Genomic DNA, 20,418 nt, shown 5'->3' on the forward strand with positions numbered 1-20,418 from the left:
ATATCGAGGGATTTATACTCTCGTGAAGAAAGCTAAAGCAACAAATTTTTATGTATGACATTGTAAGATTCACTCAAATTTAGAATACTGAGTTTAACTTGTTTCTTGCAAAGCCACGGTTCTAAACGGCCCTGAACTATTCATATGATACTTTGAAGTTCAATTAAATGAACTAGGTTTACTTTCACTTTTCTTACCGGAACTGTTTAATTTTTAAGTTTATATTTTTTATTTTCGTGCTTATATTTTAAACTATATGGTGAGAACTCAAATTTAAATTCACAAAGAAAATGTTTTTCTTAATTAGAGATTGAAATTTTGCGGACAGAAATCTCAGAAGCAGATCGGCTGCTGCTTGGGTTTTCATGCAACTATAGTGTCAAAGCATCCGATATAACTATATGGTAGATGTAGGCTGGCATGAACCAATACGATATAGGAATAGAATGTGAAGACCTTTCAGTATAACTGACGATAAGTAAAGGCTTCTACAAGTACAATGGTATCGCCACACAAAGTGAAATTATGGTGTATGGGTTGATGGAAGTTAAAGGGCTTCTAGCGATTTCTAGAGGGCTATCAATTTTATAGGAATGCCGATTGATTTGGAAATACCTGGTTATTTTTCATGAAAATTAAAGATGCCATGCTGTAAAAAATTCCTTGTACGGCCTGAACTGCATACAGCTGGACATAATCTCAGGGAAATGTACTTTATTGCTTTCTTTTAGAGCTTTGGTTTGAAGACTCAATAGCCCATCGCAAATCAACTTATTACAAAGAAAACATATGCTGAAAAAATACGGAGAATACAACCTTTCAGAGAGATTAATTGGACTTCCTGCAGTTTTTACGGATTTGCCCGCTAGTGCCAGTGAGAGGGCTAATATTACCCATCCTCACCATGGCAGCTGCAAAGTCTCTAAAGAAGATGTTCTGATTGGTGCTGTACGAAGTAACCTGAGAATCTGTAGAATCTCCATTAAAGAGCTGCTGGTCGGAGTGGAGAAGTCCTCTCTGTATTTTCAGATTAGAGTAGTACTTGTTGTCAAATGTGGTAGGGGTTACCACATCTAAGGGAGAGAGGGTGTTATCCCCACCAACGCTGCGGCATTTTGCCTTCACAGATGTAGCGAAGGCAGCGTTAATGTTGGTTTCGTTGTAGATTCGAGTTCTGAAAAAGGCGCACCGCGATTGACCAATTGTATGAGCACCTGTAATAATAATAACAATAACTGGTGATAAGAGTTCAATTTAATTACACGGAAGTTATATATATGGAATATTAACATGATGGCTCCATAAGTAATATTATACCTGAGAGTGCAACAAGGTCTTTGGTAGAAAGACCGTGACCTTGAAAAGATGAGATGAGTGAGCTGAGACTGGAAGCGGGAGATGGAATGTTGTTGTTTGCAGCGCTTAAACTTGCAGTCGTGGAATCTCGCCTTCCCAGCATTACCGTCCATGTTGGGCCTTGAAGCTAACAAATTGCAATCACAAGTAATTAGAAACATTCTTTAATTCGGTCAGGTTCTCTGAAATGCAATCAGATATTTTATTTATCATTAACAACTAATTCAATGGAAGATATAGATGATTTACTTCAACAATAGAATCACGAGCAGCAATGGTGAGAATGTCTGCACACGACACGACTCCACTGCAGGCTGCCTCCACTTGAGTTTTAATTCTGTCTATTACATCGAATCCTCTCGCAGAATTGGCGTTTGGGCCTGCAGTCTTTTCTCCGGTAAAGGTCGCAGTGTCATCCAATAAGATTGAACCATCGCACCCCTGCAAGGCAACCGAATCCAAAATTCAACTCGACGACAAAAAGCAAGCATAAATGATTAGTGACAAATCACTATCTTTTGGCTAAATAAAACACTTCCTTACATTGACAAAGCAATCGTGAAAGTGAAGGCGGACCAAGGACGCCCCCATTCTTTTCTCCTTAGCGACTGCTTGCTTCACCACTGATTTCACTATCGACTGCAGCCTCGGACACGATTTGTCATAAAAAGTTGACCTCAGCTGCCCATTCACAGCGTTTGTATTAATGAAGCAGATGAACACAGCCATTACCCCAATGCACACTAGAGTCTTCATCATCATATTTAGAATAACAAGATAACCGCGTCTGACTCAGAAGATAAGGGCGAAACCGAATGGTAGGAAATAAGGATGTGTTCTGAGAGTTGGAGGCTACTGGGCTTCTTATAGAGGATGCAATCCAGGTTGAAGTTGATTAAATAAGTTTTCTCTTCTCCCATGGGCGCCTTGGCCATCGTGACAACCAGCGAGTAGAATGTGTAAAGTGATGTGCCCACTACGTCAATTCTTGTGAGGGAGAAACAGAGAGGCTACATACATGGAAAGGGTCCAATCTATGAAAAAATGTAATGCTATGGGGCCCACCGCCATGTACCGACATAAAGATATCATTAGAGAAAGACAGCATGTTATTGACGATCTCGGAACTGTTACCTGGTAGTATAAAGCCGATCAAAAGTAGCCTGATTCGTCTGTATTCTCTGGCAGGGAATATGAGGTTGAAATTAAATAAATGGCATCCCTAGTGAGAACCTACGTGTCAAACACCGAGTTATAAAAGTTAATATCTTATCCCTAATTCATTGATGTTCTGTATTCTAACCTGCAATTTTCTAATTTGATTTAGCAGGGGAGAAAGTGGAGCACCAGGTGCTTGGAATGGCAAATGGAAATAAGTATATATACGTCACACTGTGAAGAGCATCAAGTTTACCTTGGTCGAGATTATAAAAAGATCTGCCAATTCTTTATTTAAAATAATATAGTTTGAATGGGTTTAATGGTTAAGAGCATGTGTTTCCTCCTAAGAGATCATAGATTCAAAACCAGAGGGGGTAGAGTATGTATGCCTTAGACTTATCAGTTAATAATCAAATCGCTACATAGAGATGGCTCCCTTGTCAGACAAACAAGGTCTCATACATCAATTTGGTGTCTTTCTTGACTGTAACCTTAAAAATAGATATTATTATTATTATTATGTTTCATATGACAAACAATATTCCTTCGAAATTGTCGCAGGTTTAGTTTGGCATTAAAACCCTGAGTGGGATTCGAAGTAGCAACCAGATGCATTCCCCACCATAAATCTAAGTTTAAACGTATATTGACTTATAAGCGACCACGATTGGCCCAGAATGAATTACACAGAGACAAATGGAGTAAGTCCAGATTCCCTTTCATGGAATAACTCTCTTTTCTGACATTGACTTCCATTCCACTCCTCTTGCCACTTACACCTGACTTATAATGGCTTCCCTTTACAGCTGACCTATAATACACATTGCTTTATCTATTATAATATATTTTTAGCTTCCTTAACGTTTAAAAATTCTATATCTCAGAATTGAATCTTTATTAAAGATTGCAGTGTCTGGACATTGAACAGTACGAGCATAATCAACCATTGGCATTACACCTTAAAGAAACATAGGCCAAAAAGAGGAAATTTGACTTGCTGTGCAAGATTTGGCATTGCAAACCTGGGGCCACCTGATGCACCTACCTTGCAACCATCAAGGTAGTGGGCTCTCCACAACTGTCTGTAATGCCCGATTTATCATTGCAAAGCTGAGGCCCAGGCCTATTTATCTATAAAAAGTTCCTCCATGGCATTACCCAACCTCACCTTCCCAAGACGATCCTTATCATAAGGACATTTTATCTAATATGCTTGATTCTATCCTGATAAGGACATTTTATCTAATATGCTTGATTCTATCCTTTGTAACAGGTGGAGTTTTGGAAATTTCATATATTAAACTTGTTAAAGAATAGGAAAGGATTTGAAACATTTTTCAATAAATATGCTCTGGTTCAGTGTAATTTTGTTATTGAATCATTCCTCCATTGTTATTAACCTTATTTTAATTTAATGAATTATCACCAATGCTATTTAATTGTTAGAAATATTTTTTCATTTTGATAGTATTCTTTTAAAATAATGTATAATAGTCATGTCAATGTATGCATTTTAATTAAATAATATGCATTTTAATTAAATAATTTTTTTAATTATTAAAAATACATATATATAATAAAAATTATATAAACAATCAAATTTAATAAGGGAAATTTACTTTAATTAACTTTTTCTTATTACTTTTTAACATTATAATGTTGATTTTTTTTTTCAAATATTAATTATGAAATTCTAAGATATGAAATACATAACATTTTTGTTTTTCTTTCTTAAATATCTCAAAGTGAAGTAATATTTCTATATCACTTCTTGAAAATCACAAAGCAAGATAATATTTTTACGCCCTAAAGTGTTACTCTATGAAATGAACTCAGCTCTTGTACACCTGTCATCACCGTATCCATTAGATTATTTGTTAGACGATCAGAGGATTTTCAGTCGTTTGATTAAAAGTAGTTTTAATAATCAGTTAGAGTAGTTTCAATAATCGCCCCTGATCGGGGTGAAAAAGGCGGCGAAGAGGGTGATTAATGTGACGATAAGGAGGGGCTATAATAAGCCACCTTGCACACGGAGATCATTGCAGGTGGACAAGACGGTTGACTGATTGGGCATAATTGTGAAGAGCAGCGGAGAGGGAACTATGAAGGCCAGAGGTGGTGCAAGTGACGGTGCTCCAGTGATGGGACAAGGGTCAGCTCACACAAAGGCAAACCGAGGGGGAGTGGGTGATTATGGAAAATGCAGGCGATAGAGGGAGGCGGTGCAGGAGCACAAGAAAGGGCGGCAAGAGAGAGGAATTGGATACGGGTGGAGGCATAAGGAAAGGTATACAGTTAATGCCCTTGGTGAGTGCAGGGACAAGCGTAAGAAAGTGGAAACCAGAGCAAGAGATAAAGCAGAGAGAAGACAGCAGCGGGGTCGACCTCCCGTTCCTAGAAAAACTAAGTGTAAGATAGCAGAGAGAAGAATCAGGAAGGCTGTGACTATTAAGAGCAGGGGAGGAAGTCCTACGAGGACCGAAGGAAATTCGGTAGACTCCTGGGAAGAAAAGGAACAGAACCAGGTGGGCATGGAGGAGGCGCACAACCTAGAACAGGGCAGTCAAATGCAGAAAAGGAGAAGCGGAAGGGGGAAAGGGAGACCTTCAGAGGACATGCAACCAGAAGAGGCAGGAATTCGAGAAAAGAAAGCCAGAGGGAGAGGAGAGGAAGGCTGCCTTGGAACCCCCTCAGGCATAACTGGTCAAGGAAGTAAGGTAAAGGAGGGCAACAAAGCTGGTGCAGGACGTGGAAGGGGCCATAGAGGCAAAGGGAGAGGATGTCATGCTGGAAACTAGGAGCAGAGCTCCCCTCCATCAGTAGGAAAAAGACGAGGTAGGAAGATGTCGAAGCAACAGGTCCAGTATGCGGAGAGAGTGTATAGTGAAGAAACGAATGCGGATATCAGGAAGACAATCCAGCAGTTGGAGAAGGAGGCTACCCAGGAACAGTCGGAGACTGAAATGGAAGACTGGGAGTATCTGCTGCCAGACCCAGGTAACACCAGAGGATGCATGTCCCTTTACAAGCAGGCTCTCCATGTGTATTGGGTAATGAAGAGGCTGCTAGCAAAAGCTATGGAACAGGTAGCTATGGAGATGGCAGAATTGGCCCAAGGCATCCCAAATCTGAAGAAAGAGATGAACAACCTCCAGATAACCCTTCTTATGCAGGATAGTAAGCTTGATGAGATACAACAACAGCTAAAGAAGCTTATTCCTGGAGCAAAGGAGGAAGATTACCAGCCGGGCGCCATGGCAGATTGATTTTTCAAGTTATGTAAATCATCTCCTTAGTTAGGAAGCTGAGAGCCTGCTCTCCCTTTTGTTATATTTTATAATGCAGATAGGAAACAATGATAGTCTCTTTGAATGTGTAGTATATTTAGCATGGACAAGTAGACTCAGTAAATTTTGTTTCTGGATGGCAATTAAAAACTTAAGGTGGCCAATAGACCCCGTTTCCCTCCGGGGCGGGTTGAGGCCACTGTATGTCTGTACAGGCTTTAACTCGAATTAATACGAATGGTACCATGTTAGCTTACAAAAAAAAAAGTAGTTTCAATAATCGATTAGATGAGTTGTTTATTTTTATTTACTTATTCTGAAAAACGATCCTATGTCCTGAAAACAAAAATGTTACCATGCTTCCTTCTTTTGGGATCTATCAATCACACTTACAATGCGTTGATTTTATACTTTAGATATTTTGAGATTGTTTCATCCCGTAGAAATCAGGAGGAATTTGTAAATTTACAAGTTGTTAACTAGCCATCAGCTTGGAAAATTTACAGGTTTTCGAGTAGCCATCCGCCTAATGTGAAGGAATTTGCAGTGGATTATTGAAATTAAACATGTGAAGAAGACAACACTCAGAAGCGAAGTTAAAAGCCCTTCGTTCAAATTAAAAGTGAAAGGCATTTCACGGGGATCTTCAGAGGTATCGACTTCGGCTCTCATTTTAATCTCCTTAGTACACTGCATTTGATTGAAATCTTGTTTTACCTGATAAGTGTGCTCTGCATTTGATTGAAATCTTGTTTTACCATTTGATTGAAATCATGTTTTACCTGATAAATGTGCTTTTACCGTTTTAGTGTGGGAAAGTTTATAGAGATAAACACGTTTTTACCTCACAAATATGGTAGCATTGAAAGCCAGCCAGTGCAGTTCATAAACCCCAGCTTGCGAACAATAACTCTCTAGGCAGTGAGAACAACAGCAAGCGGCGGTGGGAACAACAGCGAGAGGCCGTAGTAACAACTACCATTTTCTCTGTAGTTATAGAGCTATTACCTAAAGCATAACCACAAGTCCTACAAACGGATGCATGTAACCTTGAAATACCCATTAACTCTCGACAGATGCCCTTTTCCTTTTGCCTTGAACCTTGGGAAGTGTGGCCGAGGCTAGAACCATACCGTTTGAAAATAATGGTACAAGAAGGGAAAATTATCATTTCATTCCATTCCACATTTTTGTATAATCACAACTCGTTTATATCGGGAAAAATCTATCTACACGAGTTCGAATGGCAGAACAACACCGAAAATGTTATATGCAATTATGTATTTTCACATATTTTAGCTTGGCATATTAATTCCGAAATATTTGAAGATCATCTTGATATATTTTTATGGTATACAAGGGGCTTTCAATGCCAATCCTTTGCAATATGAATTAATTCATAGTGTTGATGGCATGATCCCAACCAACCGAGAGTTCCAATGCTGGGCATAAACAACAACCAAAACATCTTATTAATTTTCAATTTGGAGCTCTACTTTTTGGTCAAAATATTTAAACTATTATTTTTTTCAAAAAAAATTGGGCGTATTACAATAATAATTATTTTTAGTTTGACGTATAGAGATTAGAACCTTAAATTCATTGTTTGATAACACTATCATTCGAATTCAACATGGACAAGGCCTTTCGATTATTCGTATTTATAAAGCTCTGATTTTTACAATATTGATATCAATCTTTCAGAAAGGTTTCTTCTAAATTTATGTCCTTTTTATAGTTGGGAAGGATACACAAATTGATAAATTCTAAATAAGTTATAAATGATCACTTTCTGTTTTATATTTTAGTGCACATATACTTGCTACATTATTACAGGTTAAATAGTGTGAGAATTAAATTTGCACACACTACTAAACTTTCCTCGATTGGAGGAATGAAAATTAAACAATCTACGTCATATTGGGGATTCTGAATAAGTCAATGCGTTCAAACTCGTTGTTTAAATGATAAGAATTCATTGGTATGGTAAAGTTTTGGTTGTATGGGTAAAGCTCAAAATATTGTTTATCTTATAGATTTTATTATGAATTTGAGACTATGAAATACTATGGCATTATATTGAAATTAGTAGTGGTTAGGATGTCTTACTTGTTGAAAAATAGCATGTAATTTATAGTATGACTATCAACAATTTAACACTACTGTGATCTAAAATAATAAAAAATTATTAAAAAAAGAAAAACCATAATTTATTAAAATTTACATATTTAATTTTTTTTTTAATAAAGCATTAAAATTCTTGAACTACTTAGCACATCCAAAGATGCAGTAAGTGTCATTAACCGTTTTAGAAGAGAACTCTCCATTGGGGAAAATATAGAAGTGTTCATATTCCATTTACTAGCAATTTTAATTAGTAAATGTTTTTTTGGTTGGAATTTAACAATATAATTTTTGTGAAATTGTAATTTTTTATTATTTAAAATGTGTTTTCAAATGTATAAATAAATTTACCAACTTAAAATTTCTTTAAAACACTTAAATTTTGAAATTTCCACAACTTAAACTTACAAACAATTTTAAAAAATATATGAACAAACTTTAACCAAATCCAACAAAACCAAATTTCTTTAAAACACTTCAATTTTGAAATTTCCCTAACTTAAATTTACAATTTTAAAAAACATTTGAATAAACTTTAACCAAATCCAACAAAACCAAACACACCATATCCAAAATATAACATTTGGTTGACATAGAGCACATACTTTAATCAAATTTTGTTTTTTATAACATTTGTTTGACATAGAGCACATACTTTAATCAAATTTTGTTTTTTTAATTTTGAGGAGTATCTTTTAATAATTTCATATTTGTATTTTTAAATTCAAAAAAAAAATATAATTAAAAGTATATGTATGCCAAGATATTTACTATCTGTAAGAGTACATTTGGATTGTGTGAGATATTTATAGGAAGGTAAATCAACCATGGCCAACCATCTCTATTTTAGTGTTTATAATATTTATCGTAGGGTTTATATAACTTACAATATTTATTTAAGGATTTATCATAGGATTTCCTCATATGGAAATAAATCATGGTAATTTAAATCAACCATAGTAACCACCTCTATTTTAGTGTTTATAATAGTTATCATAGGGTTATATAACTTGGTTTACAATATTTATTTCAGGATTTATTATAGGATTTTCTCAATATGGAAATAAATCATAGTTGTTGTGAGAAAGAGAAAATTAGTTCATTCACTATATGACAATTGATGTAGATTTTGGGCATTATAAGGTTTTGATAGCAGTATTTGTTGGTGGGAAAACATCAAATGATCAACCACTGCAGAAATTGTTTGTTGATGTGCATGATTGAAGGATTGATCAATGGAAGAGAGCCGAAAATATGTCTCCTCTCGCGAAGCTTGTTCCTGGACCATTGGCTATGTTTTGCAGAGGTGAGATCTTTTGGTTGGTGAGAACGTCTATATGCTTATTTGAAGCCTGGTATCTTCAAGACTTTTCTAATATCAACGTTTTAATATTAATACTTTGTTCTTTACATGTTCTTCTTTGATTGATATCCACTCACAGGTGTTGAATTGGAAATCCAAGGAGAAGTTTATTCACTTCATGTGGAAACTATTCTTGGACAAAATGGCTTCCTTCTAGAAAAAAATGATCTCTATATTGGGCACAACAGACTTTAGCATCTCACTATTAACATAATATTCCACTCCTGGAAATTTCAGAAAATAATCTTTGGTACCCATGATCACAAGGGAATGAGCTTGAAGGTTTCCTTCTGGAAAAAAATGATCTCTAGATTGGGAACTACAAACTTTAGCATCTCGCTGTTGACATAATACTCCACTCCTGGAAATTTCAGAAAATAATCTTTGGTACACATGATCACAAGGGAATGAGCTTGAATAGTGTGTTCATTGAAAAGGGTCAATCTCCAAGGATCCCTCTAAATTAAATGTTCAAAATGAGGATCAAACTTGATTATTTGTAACTTTATGATGGTTTATAATGAAATGAAAGCAAATGAAAAACCAAGGTTCTAATATCAACGTTCTAGTATTAATACTTTGTGCCTTACATGTTCCGTTTTAATTGATATCCACTCACAGGTGCTGATTCAGAAAGCGAAGGAGAAGTTTATTCACTTCCTCTGGAAACTGTTCTTGGAAAAAATGGCTTCCTTCTGGAAAAAAAATGATCTCTAGATTGGGCATAGCAGAATTTAGCATCTCACTATTGACATAATAATCCCCTCCCAAAAATTTCAGAAAATAATCCTTGGTACCCATGATCACAAGGGAAGGAGCTTGAATAGTGCATTCATTGAAAAGGGTCAATCTCCTAGGATCCCTGTAAATTAAATTTTCAAAACGAAGATCAAACTTAAGCATCTATAAGTTTATGGTGATTTATAATGAAATGAAAGTAAAGGGAAAACCAAGGTTCTAATATCAATGTTCTAATATTAATACTTTGTGCCTTGCATGTTCTGCTTTGATTGATATCCACTCACAGGTGCTGATTCAGAAATCCAAGGAGAAGTTTATTCACTTCCTGTGGAAACTGTTCCTGGACAAAATGGCTTCCTTCTAGAAAGAAAATGATCTCTAGATTGGGCACAACAAACTTTAGCATCTCATTGTTGACATAATACTCCACTCCTGGAAATTTCAGAAAATAATCCTTGGTACCCATGATCATAAGGGAAGGAGCTTGAATAGTGCGTCCATTGGAAAGGGTTAATCTCTGAGGATCCCTGTAAACTTGAGTATCTCTAAGTTTATGGTGATTTAAAATGAAATGAAAGCAAAGGGAAAACCAAGGTTCTAATATCAATGTTCTAATATTAATACTTTGTGCCTTACATGTTCTACTTTGATTGATATCCACTCACAAGTGCTGATTTAGAAAGCCAAGAGAAGTTTATTCACTTCCTCTGGAAACTATTCCTGGACAAAATGGCTTCCTTCTAGAAAAAAAATGGTCTCTAGATTGGGCACAACAGATTTAGCATCACACTGTTGACCTAATACTCCACTCCCGGAAATTTCAAAAAATAATCCTTGTTACCCATGATCAGAAGGCAAGGAGCTTGACTAGTGCGTTCATTGAAAAGGGTTAATCTCCCAGGATCCCTGTAAATTAAATGTGCAAAACGAAGATCAAATTTGAGTATCTGTAAGTTTATGGTGTTTTATAATGAAATGAAAGCAAAGGGAAAACCAAGTTTCTAATATTAATACTTTGTGCCTTACATGTTCTTCTTTGATTGATATCCACTCACAGCTGCTGATTTAGAAAGCCAAGGAGAAGTTTATTCACTTCTTGTGGAAACTGTTCCTGGACAAAATGGCTTCCTTCTGGAAAAAAAAATGGTCTCTAGATTGGGCACAACAGACTTTAGCATCTCACTGTTGACATAATACTCCACTCCCGGAAATTTCAAAAAATAATCCTTGGTACCCATGATCAGAGGGAAAGGAGCTTGACTAGTGCGTTCATTGAAAAGGGTCAATCTCCCAGGATCCGTGCAAATTAAATGTTCAAAACGAAGATGAAATTTGAGTATCTGTAAGTTTATGGTGATTTATAATGAAATGAAAGCAAAAGGAAAGCCAAGGTTTACCTTTTGCTGCAAAGGTATGAGACTTGCATAGGGAATACAAAAGTAGATTTCTCATACAAGCTTGAATACATCTAATGGTCATCCTCAGTTAACCATGGTGGCAATGGTTTGGAAGGATCATAGAGATCCATTACCTCCTTACCATCTTCTGCCACGGGCAGTTCACTACTAGAGAAAAGAGTATATATATTCCTTACCATCGTTTTTACATCAAAATGCCCAAGATCTGCCAAGCCTCTCCCGGGTTCCTGTAATAATGAATCCAAAGGAGACTTTCAGAAAATTCCATGAGGGTTGCTATCATTATTTAAAGAATAACCTGTATTATGATACAAATTTCCTTGTTCAATGCATATTTTAAGCACAGAGATGGGATAAAACGTACCTGCCAATGTCTAAAACAAACTAAATACCTAGGATAGACAAAGTAAAACAGAATACCTGGTAGAAATTGTAGTAAACTCTTTGTTCATGGGCATAAATGAAAAATTATGTGCCATGCCCAGTGGGCCAGAATTTAGAAGAAAACTTCATAAAGATCTTGGAGTAGATAACCATATCCCATCTGTATATTGACAATAGTTTCAACAGCGGTGCAGAGTAGTTCAGAGAAATAAGAAAAATATAATCTTCTTAATCTAAGAACTTATTGTAAATGCCATGATCAGAGGGCTTATAATACATACAAGCAAATCAGGTTTAAAATTGATAAGTTTGGTTTGAAGAACTCCAATGCTGACATAAACAATGATAAGTTTGGTTTGATAAGTTGAACTGTTATCGGTCACAACCTTGATGCCATTATCTGTATGTTGGATGTCCCTCATAACTTATCAAAAGATTTAATGACAACACATGATAATAGATCAGTAAGTAGAAATAAGTTTTTTTTGGATAGAAAGCACTAAATTTTTGGGAGACCCCAACCTAGTTGAGCTTGAGATATATATCCGTTGTGTGAATCAAGGAACTCCTGAGCTATTTTATGAACTATGTGTTCGTATCGTCGACTGTCGGACACAATATTCATCTTCAACAAATTCATCAAAATTGGGATTGGGTAACACACTATTTAAGCTCATCACTCGTGGAGGTTCTACAGATCCACATCCAAATGCAATCAATTCCAGTGTACATTCTATATTTTTTAAAATTCATGGTCGCGATGTAAAATAAATGTATATTGTTCTATATAAATAAACTAACACAACTACATGCGGTTGATATAGGCTGATTGGCCTGTATGGTAGGGATTTAATAGTTCATAGTTGGGTTGCTTGGATTGGACTTACTGCACTTTAAAAAAATAAAAATAATATGTGTGCGCTTTATGCTCTGACAAATTGATTGTTAGACTTATTTGAAAGTGCAATGGATACAGAAAAACAAAATTATTATCCTCCAAATGCTTTTGGTGGGTAGTAAACCTAACCAAATCTAGAGGTGCAACCTACTTCAAGCATTCGGTGAAAACAATAACGAAGGTTAAAACAATTTTGAAAATCCAATAGATATGTCTCTGCATTTCTCTGTAAATTACACAAATGAAAGATATATTTGTAAATCTATGCTGATTGAATCAGGCATTGTGCAAATCATCATGATGAGAATTTGATATTTCAAAGTCGTAAAAGTAATAGTCGGTGGCCATCTCCAAAGGCGTTACTGGCACACTGCATAACATGAAGTTGACCAGTTGACTATGGTTAGGGGCAACCTACTCTTGGTGATAAATATTATAGTTGAGATTGCTCCAAGCAGATTTGAAAGTCCTCAACTTGTATTTCTTTGGTTACCAATTCGGCTGTATAGTGCGTTCATTGAAAAGGGTCAATCTCCCAGGATCCCTGTAAATTAAATGTTCAAAATGAAGATCAACCTTGAGTATCTGTAAGTTTATGGTGATTTATAATGAAATGAAAGAAAAGGAAAAACCAAGGTTCTAATATCAATGTTCTAATATTAATACTATGTGCCTTACATGTTCTACTTTGATTGATATCCACTCATAGGTGCTGATCCAAAAAGCCAAGGAGAAGTTTATTCACTTCCTCTCGAAACTGTTCTTGGACAAAATGGCTTCCTTCTGAAAAAAATGATCTCTAGATTGGGCACAACAGACTTTAGCATCTCGCTGTTGACATACTACTCCACTCCCAGAAATTTCAGAAAATAATCCTTGGTACCCATGATCACAAGGAAAGGAGCTTGAATAGTGTGTTCATTGAAAAGGGTCAATCTCCCAGGATCCCAGTAAATTAAATGTTCAAAATGAAGATCAAACTTGAGTATCTGTAAGTTTATGGTGATTTATAATGAAATGAAAGCAAAGGGAAAACCAAGGTTCTAATATCAATGTTGTAATATTAATACTCTGTGCCTTACATATTCTTCTTTCATTGATATCCACTCACAGGTGCTGATTCAGAAAGCCAAGGAGAAGTTTATTCACTTCCTCTCCAAATTGTTTCTGGACAAAATGGCTTCCTTCTGGAAAAAAAATGATCTTTAGATTGGGCACAACAGACTTTAGCATCTCACTATTGACATAATACTCCAGTCCTGGAAATTTTAGAAAATAATCCTTGGTACCCATGATCACAAGGGAAGGAGCTTGAATAGTGCGTTCATTGAAAAGGGTCAATCTCCGAGGATCCCTGTAAATTAAATGTTCAAAACGAAGATCAAACTTGAGTCTCTGTAAGTTTATGGTGATTTATAATGAAATGAAAGCAAAGGGTAAGTTTATGGTGATTTATAATGAAATGAAAGCAAAGGGAAAACCAAGGTTTACCTTTTGTTGTAGAGGTATGGGACTTTCATAGGGAACACAAAACCATATTTCTCTTACATGCTTGAATACATCTGAAGATCATCCTCAGTGAACCATGGTAGAAATGGTTTGGAAGGATCATAGAGATCCATGACCTCCTTACCATCTTCTGCCATGGGATGTTCAGTACTAGAGAAAAGAGTATATATATTCCTTACCACTGTTTTTACATCAAAACGCCCAAGATCTGCCAAGCCTCTCCTGGGTTCCTATAATAATGAATCCAAAGGAGACATTCAGAAAATTCCATGAGGGTTACTACCATTATTTAAAGAAGAACCTGGATTATGATACAAATTTCCTTGTTCAATGCATATTTTAAGCATAGAGAGGGGAGAAAATGTACCTGCCAATGTCTAAAATAGATGCCTTTAGGAGCTGAGTCGCATTTATCCAGTCCTCCGGGTTTCAAGTAAGGTATACCCAACGTTACAATTCCTTTCACTCGATCTGGATGACACAGATCTAAATAATATGCAACAACTGCTCCAAAATCCTTCCTCACAACCAACACCTGCTTCATGAAATGTAGTTTGAACTTTGAAATATGTTGATTACGATATATAGATACTAAGTTTCCAACTACTGTTGTTTGCATAAGCATAGAGAAACCTTAATCAGGAATTTGTTGAGCACAGAGAACATGAAAGCATAACCAGCACAGAACATATTAACATGAATCAAAGTTCATGAATCAAGACTTATTTTTTTAACAATTTTGATCATTTTATTTATAGATATTAGTCCTATTAGTCCTATTTTCAATCTAAAAAGGACATCCATTTTATTAATGAATAAGTGGAGTTATTCTTTCTTAATGTACTAGATGAGAAGAAGTTGTAAAAGAGTAGTTTGATATCCTAATTTTTTTGAACTTTTGAAATGGCTGAGGTGAAAACAATTTATTGGCGAAAACATATGAAAAAACAAATTATTTCTTCTAAATTTTATATGGTTTCCAACTTATTGTCTATATTAATAGAAGCTCAAGGACGACTTTTTTCTTTGTTGAATCATACATCAAGCAAGAGATTGTGGGGGGCTGATCATGGCTATAAGGGTTTATGGACAGAGATTACTTTGGTAAGTTGAAGTTCCCTGTTTGTGGCTTCATCTACCTTTCAAAATTGGGTTCAAATTGTCCATTCCACCTAGTTTTATCCGCTTGGAGGCCTCTGCAAGCAATTTTCATCTTTTATCTTCCTTCCACATAGTACTAACTCATATGCAAAGGCACCAGCTTAGCTAGTTATGTTATATCTACCATCATGTAGGCTTATTTTTAATCTAATGGATATTAAAGGGGCGCTTCATTTTATATTTCCCATGCACTGTGGAGCCACCCATAGCCTGTTTCCTTTGTATATAGAAACTAAGTTGGTCAATCTGCCTAGATTCTTAATGACTCAGTATAAAAATAATCATATTTTCTTTCATTGTTACATATATGTAATATGACAGAATCCAGATTCTCTACACAATATCAAAGATTTAATGAATAAAGGCGTTTAACTTACATTTTTCATGAGCCTCTATATAAATTGATGTTTTAATTTTTGTTTTTCTTTCACTTATGCAAACCTTAGTGTTTGTATTGAAATAAAAACTTAATAATCTTAAGAAATGGTGTTTTTCTAATTATTCTGAGTTTTAATTATTAAATGGTGGTGTCTAATTATTTTGATCTTTTACTATTATAAGTTTGGGAGTGTTTTTGGAAAAATAGTTGATGCATCTCTTTAGCATGTTTTTGGAATATCCTTTGGTTAATTGATGTATTTCTTGAGCTCTGATGTTTGCATACGAAATCTCTAGCTTCATGTATCTCATTTGGTCTTTAATGTTTGCTTTATTAGCAATAGATTCATCATGTCAAAAAAATTGCCAACATCAACCGTATGAGGAAACACAAAAAACGTTCACCATCTTTTCATCTTATTTAGATTTTCCCATTCCCATGTCGTGATTGTTCCTCAATTTATATCTTACGGCGTTTCTTTTGCAACATTTGATACAAATGCTAGTTTAATTCATTTCTCAAGTATTACAATGTATCATAATCTTCAACACTATGAAAATTTATTACATGTTTACAGCAATATTACCAAATTTTATATTTTATATATTTTTAAAGGAAAATACCATTTGAAACTAAAGATACATGGAAAGGGTCCAATCTATGAAAAAATGTAAAGCTATGGGGCCCACCGCTATGTACCGAAATCAAGATATCATTAGAGAAAGAGAGCATGTTATTGACGATCTCGGAATTTCACCTATTAATTCTTAAAACGCTTGTAGAGAAATCTATAAAATCTTCCATTTTTAAGTTCCTTTGTTTTTGTTTTCATTTATAAAATTTTCCTTCATCACTAGAAACCTTTCATTAAGCATTTTTCCAGGAAGTTTGGGTGCATATAATATTTCACCTTTCATTCAGCGTTTGGGTGCATATAAAATCTTACCTTTGATCTTGTTATTCTAAGTTTAAAATATTTCCAGATCTATTATCAAAATAGAATATCATTAATAACAATTCTACTACAAACAAAAAATGGTTAATTTAAATTCGCTACTCTTCCACCGACAGTTTTTGGGTGGCTATCACATTATTAAATAATGGCGAAAAGAGACTTCTACTCTGACACAAATACTCGTTCACTAATTTTTTTAATTCGCGACGTAGAGCATAAAACAAAATGTGAAATTATAGGGCAATGCCTATTTCAAAATGTGAAATTCTAGGGCAATGCCTATTTCTAACTCTATAGGTCCATTAATACACTTTTACAGTATGTGTCGCAACTCCGGATTCACCGACATGCATGCATAATATGGATGGAAACCATAGGAATATTTGAGAGCATGGCAGCCTCATAGGAATATTTGAGAGCATGGCAGCCTCCGTGTGATAGTCAAACATTTTTTGAGCTTCCAACACTTTCCCAGCTCAACTCTATTTCAAAGCAGCTCCGTAGCTCTGACTCCCATTAATGCACATCGCCTGGATATTTGTTGCAGCAACAGTCCCTCTATTTCAAATTTCAGATTTGAGTTTTGAGCGGGATGCACCTTTGTATACGATACATATACGACGAGTTAAGAAATAAGTTGTGCACATTAATGAGACGCTTTTTTGAGTTTTGAAAACCCTCCAAACTTTGAAATTTAAATTTCAAGGTGCGCTCAAATTTTTGAAATGAACTAATGACAGAACCATTGTTGGGTTTCCACCATGGTTTTTGTGTTACCTTCGCCCAGCGCTGACATTTCACGAAGTTTGTGGTGAAAGTATCAAAACGTTTCTGAACGAATGCCTCCGCCTGCGCCTCCTCCTCCTCCTCCTCCTCCTCCTCCTGGTTTGAGGTCCCAATCCCCGCCGTGGATGAATGGGGTCGAAGACTACGTGGGAATTTTGGTCAACACATGCTGGGAGCTGGAGTTTTCGTTCATCGAATACACAGAAAAGGAGATAGAGAAGCCCATCTAGGCAGCAGGGCATTTTTTTCCCTTCTCTTCTTTCTGGAATCAGTCAGAACCATGTACTGCTATAATGCATGATAGCGCCATCCGCAACAGGATGTAAATGTGTTATAAAACCTGCACAGATGGATCTAGCTAGTAAAGGTTGAAGACACAGCTTTGCAGAGCAAAAACACTAAAAGAAAATCGAAAGAAGAAAAGAATGATACATTCGAAAATATGTTACAATGCTCAGGATATAGCATCACTGGGTGAAAATCCCGAGGTAATGCACTATAGTGGTGATCAATGAGAAGACTCAACACCTACAACAAGTTCCGGAGATAACTAGTCAGTTGCAGAGTTAAAGAAGGAGCAAATCAATGAGTAAATCATGCAAAAGGAATCTTGCATGCAATCCCATGCTCTAACTAAGAGTTCGCATGTAAGTGTGTAGTAGTTCCAACATGCAAAAGGAATCTTGCATGCAGTCACATGCTCTAACTAAGAGTCTGCATGTAGGTGTGTAGTAGTTCCAACACCCCCCCTGAACACCACTATGGGAAAAAATAGAAAATGGGCCCTGGCAACTAAGGCCAAAGGTCACCCAAAATACAGTGCAACTTGTACTAAAATTGAGGAAAGAGGGAAAACCTCGTGGGAAAAACCCCCCCTCAAAATACAATGTAATCAAAAGAAAAGAGGAAGAAAAATATAGTTTCTAAGCAATCGTGTCCTTCACTCCAAGACGATCACGCAAAGAGCGAAACTTCTGCTCAGTGAATGTCTTGGTGAAGATGTCTGCAGTCTGTTCTGCTGAAGGACAGAACTGAAAATCAATGACCCGATCATGTACTAAGTCTTCCGATCCACAGTCTTATGCTGAGGCTGCTGGGCATCCATCTTGGGAGTCCACCATGGAGGAGGAGTATAATTCCCTCCTCGAGAACGAGACTTGGGATCTGGTGCCCCTTCCTTCAAGAAGGAAACTTGTCCGATGCAAATGGGTCTACAGGACCAAGAGTGCTACAGATAGACAAATCACCAGACGGAAAGCAAGGCTAGTAGCCAAAGGCTTCCAACAAGTGCATGGCATTGATTATGACGAGACCTTTGCTTTAACTAAGAGTCTGCATGTAGGTGTGTAATAGTTCCAATACAAGAAGAGCAGTATCGATGAAGACCAATGTCTGGAATGGTTGAATTCCAAGGCGCTTGCATCAGTTCTCTACGTTTCTTTCGGCAGCATAGTCGATCCCTCCGATGAAGAGATGACAGAGCTCGCTCTTGGATTGGAAGCTGCCAAGAAGCCATTCATTTGGGTTTTACAGAACCATCGCCGTCCTCCTCCTCCTCATCTTGATCATCGTCCCTCATGATCATCAGGGTAGTAATGGCGGAGGAGAGTACGTGCTTCCAGAGGACTTCGATGGTCGAATCGAGGGATTGGGTTTGATAATTCATGGTTGGACGCCTCAGCTGCTCATACTCTCTCATTCCTCCACGGGAGGATTTCTCTCGCACTGTGGATGGAATTCCACTGTCGAAAGAATCATCTAGGGCGTTCCTATCCTGGCATGGCCCATCAGAGGAGATCATCATTACAATGCCAAAATGCTGGTTAATCACCTCCAGGTTGTTGCCATGATCGACCGGCCAACCCAGGATGAACGAATGAGCAGGAAGGAAATTGGCAATGGAGTGACATTGTTGATGGATAGTGAGCATGGAGTCCAAATGAGAGAAAGAGCAGCGTCTCTTAAACTCAAGTTGGGCTCTAGCTGCCCCTCATCGTCTGAAGCAATATTAGACACGTTTGTTAATCACGTTTTACAGAATCAGTCTGAAGTTCTTGAAAGGAACATAATTGTGTAGTGCTATAGTTATCACGATGGCCAAAACAATGAAATGAGCGGAGGCCCTAGAATAAAATGCCCAACGTGCTGGTGCAGAAATTGGGAAAACAATGAAATGGGAGGAGGCCATATATTTTTTACCCATTTTAATGATGTAAAGGTCGTGATGTGGGACCTGCATCATAATGCCCAGATGATTTTGTAATGAAGTTTTGGTTGCGAATTCAACTTAAAGAGGTTTTACAATTTCATTATATGACCGAAGAATGTGATATTGTGTTTCTCAATTTCATTATTCTACAGAACGATGTGATTTTATTGTGCATCATTCTTGACATTTAACCTCTACACAATTCTATTTTTTGAAGGCATATCTCTTCCTCGACGTACCCAGCAATATGGTTTCACTCAATCCTGTAAATTTTGATTAAATATGCGGCGAAAATGAATTGTATTAGTTTCACTAGTACAAGGATTGATTTCAATTATTCAAATCGATGTATTTCTCTAAACCTCTCAAAAACACTTATATTGAATTTAGTTATCTATTATTTCTCTAAACCTCTCAAGAGTTCACGTCTTCTAAAGAGGAAGACGCTTTCCCTAATACCATTCAAGTTGAATTTCTATATAAATAAATGTTTTCTTTAGTTGTTTTTGTCCTCTAAAGTACAGCAAACTCCAATTGTAAATAAAAATAGCAATAGGTTTGATAGCAATCAGTTAAACCATAAAAATAAGTTTCTTATTTTTCAAATTTTTATTTCAAGTTTAAATTGTTTATAGGGAAGAAAGTATTATTATTATGTTATTGGTCTGATTATCAGTGAAACCA

The 20,418-nt window shown here is 36.3% G+C and overlaps 1 protein-coding gene and 3 pseudogenes across 1 annotated transcript; 1 reads left to right on the forward strand and 3 right to left on the reverse strand.

Annotated features, from left to right (window-relative positions):
- Positions 1–699: 699 nt before the first annotated feature.
- LOC149138388 (peroxidase P7-like) lies at positions 700–2,210 on the reverse strand. The gene is made up of 4 exons (XM_089446982.1): positions 1,900–2,210; positions 1,606–1,797; positions 1,318–1,483; positions 700–1,214 (listed from the first exon to the last, which is right to left on the reverse strand). The coding sequence occupies exons 1-4, from the start codon at positions 2,116–2,118 to the stop codon at positions 829–831; spliced, it is 963 nt and encodes a 320-aa protein (XP_089303108.1). The 5' UTR covers positions 2,119–2,210; the 3' UTR covers positions 700–828.
- Positions 2,211–10,315: 8,105 nt separating this feature from the next.
- Positions 10,316–12,259, reverse strand: LOC149138389 (epoxide hydrolase 1-like; annotated as a pseudogene).
- Positions 12,260–13,842: 1,583 nt separating this feature from the next.
- Positions 13,843–14,788, reverse strand: LOC149138390 (epoxide hydrolase 2-like; annotated as a pseudogene).
- A 2,790-nt stretch (positions 14,789–17,578) lies between these two features.
- LOC149138391 (zeatin O-glucosyltransferase-like) lies at positions 17,579–19,602 on the forward strand (annotated as a pseudogene).
- The last annotated feature ends 816 nt before the right edge of the window (positions 19,603–20,418 follow it).

This window comes from Pinus tabuliformis, chromosome X, assembly GCF_031772625.1.
Source record: "Pinus tabuliformis cultivar Carrire ecotype Pingquan chromosome X, CPIR1, whole genome shotgun sequence".
NCBI lineage: Eukaryota > Viridiplantae > Streptophyta > Pinopsida > Pinales > Pinaceae > Pinus > Pinus tabuliformis.